Source organism: Oncorhynchus tshawytscha, linkage group LG31, assembly GCF_018296145.1.
Source record: "Oncorhynchus tshawytscha isolate Ot180627B linkage group LG31, Otsh_v2.0, whole genome shotgun sequence".
Lineage (NCBI taxonomy): Eukaryota > Metazoa > Chordata > Actinopteri > Salmoniformes > Salmonidae > Oncorhynchus > Oncorhynchus tshawytscha.
This window is the reverse complement of record NC_056459.1, coordinates 36,024,189-36,029,188: the sequence shown is the minus strand read 5'-3', so window position 1 is coordinate 36,029,188 and position 5,000 is coordinate 36,024,189. Positions and strand designations below refer to the sequence as shown.

Here is a 5,000-nt window from a genome sequence, read left to right as displayed (position 1 = left end):
AGAGAGGAGGCAGGGAGAGAGAGAGGGGGAGAGAGAGGATGCAGGGAGAGAGAGAGGGGGAGAGAGAGAGGGGGAGAAAGAGAGAGCGGGAGACAGACGGGAGAGAAACAGAGAGGAGGCAGGGAGAGAGAGAGGGGGAGAGAGAGAGAGCGGGAGACAGACGGGAGAGAAAGAGAGAGAAAGAGAGAGCGGTAGTCAGAGGAGAGAGAGAATGCTAATTGAAATAGTGACAGAGGGGGAGGGAAGGGGTGATGAGGGGTTGGTGGGAAGGAAGTGGTGACGGATAGTTGAAAGGAAGGGAGGGAGGGAGTGAGGAAGGGGGTGGGAGAGAGAGAGACACAGAGCTGAAGGAGTGTGGTTAGATGCCAGTGATTGGATAAAGGAAGGGGTTAAGCAGTTGATTGGTTGATACATCTAGCAGCTATAGACCCTTGGAGGATGTGCCAGTCATAGAACATAACTCAGAGGGACAGAGGGACAGAGGAACAGAGAGACAGAGGAACAGAGGAACAGAGGAACAGAGGGACAGAGGAACAGAGGGACAGAGGGACAGAGGGAAAGAGGACAGAGAAACAGAGGAACAGAGGAACAGAGGGACAGAGGGACAGAGGGACAGAGGGACAGAGAGACAGAGGAACAGAGGAACAGAGGGACAGAGGAACAGAGGGACAGAGGAACAGAGGGACAGAGGACAGAGGGACAGAGGGACAGAGGAACAGAGGGACAGAGGAACAGAGGGACAGAGGGACAGAGGGACAGAGAGATAAAGGAAAAGAACACATTCATTGAGAAATACTGGAGAAATTCACATTCCCAGACGACACGAAGACGGAGGGGGAAATACTATTGTTCAAAGAGGTCTAGAACAAGAGAGAGAGAGAGAGAGAGAGAGAGAGAGAGAGAGAGAGAGAGGGGGGAACAGCGTGTGGACATTGACTCCACAGGGTACACATTCTGCGTCAGCAGAACAGAAGGAGTGATCCTCCACACACTTCTCCTTTCATCTGTCTGTCTGTCCATCCAGTGAAGAAGAGGAGGAGAGATGAAGACATCTCATAATGACTATAGTTCTCCAGACTCTGATGACATGGACGGGCTGATCGATGTGGGACAGGAAGACGGCTCCTGGTAAGAACAGACCTATTCACCAATCACACCTGAGCTTGTACGATTCTGACCAATCACACCTGAGTTTGTAGGATGTCGATCAATTACACTTATACCTGAATTATTCTGACAAATCACACCTGAGATTGTAGGATGTTGACCAATAAGAGTGTGTAGAGTTACATGTACACCTGAAATTATTCTGACCAATCACACCTGAGCTTGTAAAATGTTCATTAATTATACCAGAATTAGGAATCTTTTTGAGTTTTGACCAGTAGATGTAGTTCAGTCACACCTGAAACTTATTCAACGGGGTCCACTGGTTCAGATATCATTTTACTGTGTATCTGGGTTGCAAAGGGATGGTATATAACTGTAAACTTTTCTAAACTCTAATTTCGGAATCTTTCAAGGTTAGTACGTAATTTATCACAAGACATCTAGTAGCCTTTTGGGACTTCAGATTATCACAGGTGTCTAATCATCTCTGGTTCTCTGTGTGGCCTTTATCACATGGAAAATATACAAACTAATTGTATAAATATGCACTCACTGTATACAGACTTTCTCCATTGTATTACTGACTGTATGTTTGTTTATTGTTTATTCCGTGTGTAACTCTGTGTTGTTTTAGGTATCAAACTGCTTTGCTTTATCTTGGCCAGTTGTAAATGACAACTTGTTCTCAAATAAAGGTCCAAATAAAATAAAAAGAAATAAAAATATTTGAAATAATTTAATTAGAAGATTTAAAAAACCACAAATAATCTTGGTGTTTAATATGAGAGCTTCGGCATGAAATATCCTTTAAATATCCTTTAAATATCCTTTAAATATCCTTTATATATATATTTTATTTTACTTTTTATTACGTCAAAATTTATTTGTTGTCAATGTTTTCACAGTTGTGAAAAAAAAGTGAATGGTTTGAAGAGTTGCAGAGTTAATAGAAAACAATGTCGTCATTGATCAGATGTTATCAGCTGATGTACGAAGGGCTTTTTAAATACATTTTTAAATACATTTTTAAATACATTTTTAAATACATTTGATTTGAGCAGATGTTTAATTAATCAGGTTATTTTCTCTTGAACATTCATTCAGTCTGTCTACTAGAAACGCATGGCCAATACAGACACAGATATAGTAAATTAACACTATATATTAATACATTTTTTAAAAAAGTTATTAATGTTTAAGTTACCAAAGTTACAATCGACTGCAATATATTTTCTCTTAATTATCAAAATTACTGAAGATTCCGGTAATTTTGGTAAATTATCATGAGCTAAAACGCTATTGGTCAATCCCCCTAATGTAATACAGCATCACCTATACTACGATAGAATAGAATAGAATGGAATAGAATAGAATGGAATAGAATAGAATAGAATAGAATAGAAGAGAAAAGAAAAGAATATAACAGAATAGAATAGAATGGAATAGAATAGAATAGAATAGAATAGAATAGAATAGAATAAAAGAGAATAGAAGAGAATAGAATAGAATAGAATAAAATAGAATGGAATGGAATAGAAGAGAATAGAATAGAATGGAATAGAATAGAAGAGAATAGAATAGAATGGAATAGAATAGAAGAGAATAGAATAGAATGGAATAGAATAGAATGGAATAGAATAGAAAGAGAATAGAATAGAATGGAATAGAATAGAATAGAATAGAATAGAAGAAAAGAAAAGAATATAACAGAATAGAATAGAATGGAATAGAATAGAATAGAATAGAATAGAATAGAATGGAATAGAATAGAATGGAATAGAATAGAATGGAATAGAATAGAATAGAATAGAATAGAAGAGAAAAGAAAAGAATATAACAGAATAGAATAGAATGGAATAGAATAGAATAGAATAGAATAGAATAGAATAGAATAGAATGGAATAGAATAGAATGGAATAGAATAGAATAGAATAGAATAGAAGAGAAAAGAAAAGAATATAACAGAATAGAATAGAATGGAATAGAATAGAATAGAATAGAATAGAATAGAATAGAATAAAAGAGAATAGAATAGAATAGAATAAAATAGAAGAGAATAGAAGAGAAAAGAAAAGAATATAACAGAATAGGATAGAATGGAATGGAATAGAATAGAATGGAAAAGAATAGAATAGAAGAGAATGGAATAGAATAGAATAGAAGAGAATAGAATGGAATAGAATAAAATAAAATAAAATGGAATAAAATAGGATAGAATGGAATGGAATAAAATAGGATAGAATGGAATGGAATAGAATAGAATGGAATAGAATAGAATAGAATGGAATAGAATAGAATAGAATGGAATAGAATAGAATGGAATAGAATAGAATGGAATAGAATAGAATAGAATAGAATGGAATAGAATAGAATAGAAGAGAAGAGAATAGAATAGAATAGAATAGAAGAGAATAGAATGGAATGGAATAGAATAGAATGGAATAGAATAGAAGAGAATGGAATGGAATAGAATAGAATGGAATGGAATAGAATGGAATAGAATAGAATGGAATAGAATAGAAGAGAATAGAATGGAATGGAATAGAAGAGAATAGAATAGAATGGAATAGAATAGAATGGAATGGAATAGAAGAGAATAGAATAGAATGGAATAGAATAGAATGGAATAGAATAGAATGGATTAGAATAGAATGGAATAGAAAGTCCAGGGTAAATCATAATCTAATCTATTGACATTGTATTCTATAGAAACGCCTCAGAAATATAGAGGTCAGCGAGAGGGATTTAATCTTAGACTCAAAATAACAGAGATGTTGGGTTCATTCAAAATCACACATACAGTTGAAGTTGGAAATGTACATACACCTGAGCCAAATACATTTAAACTCAGTTAATACTAGTAAAAAGTCCCTGCCTTAGGTCAGTTAGGATCACCACTTAATTTTAAGAATGTGAAATGTCAGAATAATAGTAGAGAGAATTATTTATTTCAGCTTTTATTTATTTCATCACATTCCCAGTGGGTCAGAAGTTTACATACACTCAATTAGCATTTGGTAACATTGTCTTTAAATTATTTAACTTGGGTCAAACATTTCGGGTAGCCTTCCACAAGTTTCCACAATAGGTTGGGTGAATTTTAGCCCATTCCTCCTAACAGAGCTGGTGTAACTGAGTCAGGTTTGTAGGCCTCCTGACAGAGATGGTGTAACTGAGTCAGGTTTGTAGGCCTCCTTGCTCGCACACGCTTTTTCAGTTCTGCCAACACATTTTCTATAAGATTGAGGTCAGGGCTTTGTGATGGCCACTCCAGTACCTTTACTTTATTGTCCTTAGGCCATTTTGCCACAACTTTGGATGTATGCTTGGGGTCATTGTCCATTTGGAAGACCTAGGCTTTAACTTCCTGACTGATGTCTTGAGATGTTGTTCTATATACAGTGGGGCAAAAAAGTATTGAGTCAGCCACCAATTGTGCAAGTTCCCCCACTTAAAAAGATGAGAGAGGCCTGTAATTTTCATCATAGGTACACTTCAACTATGACAGACAAAATGAGAAAAGGAGAGTGTGTGAAAACCTTGTGAAGACTTACAGAAAACGTTTGACCTCTGTCATTGCCAACAAAGGGTATATTGAGATAAACTTTTGTTATTGACCAAATACTTATTTTCCACCATAATTTGGAAATAAATTCATAAAAAATCCTACAATGTGATTTTCTGATTTTTTTTTCTTCTCATCAACATTTATGATGAGTATCTCTGTAAATTGATAAGGCTCTCTACAAAATCACTGGATGTTTTTGTAACTACTGAACATGACGCGCCAATGTAAACTCAGATTTTTTAAATTTTATATATAAATATGTACTTTATCGAACAAAACATACATGTATTGTGTAACACGAAGTCCTATGAGTGTCATCTGA

At 35.5% G+C, this 5,000-nt stretch overlaps 1 protein-coding gene across 2 annotated transcripts in view; it reads left to right on the top strand.

Moving 5' to 3' along the window:
• Window positions 1-5,000, top strand: part of LOC121841530 (hairy/enhancer-of-split related with YRPW motif-like protein) — a 22,761-nt gene that overhangs the window by 11,712 nt on the left and 6,049 nt on the right. The window contains exon 2 of one of the 2 annotated variants that reach the window (XM_042310561.1): window positions 1,025-1,128. In XM_042310561.1, the coding sequence (XP_042166495.1) occupies window positions 1,043-1,128 (86 nt within the window). In that variant the 5' untranslated portion in view covers window positions 1,025-1,042. Of the gene's footprint in view, window positions 1-705; window positions 1,129-5,000 lie in introns of those variants that run through there. The other variant, XM_042310560.1, reaches the window with a different exon arrangement.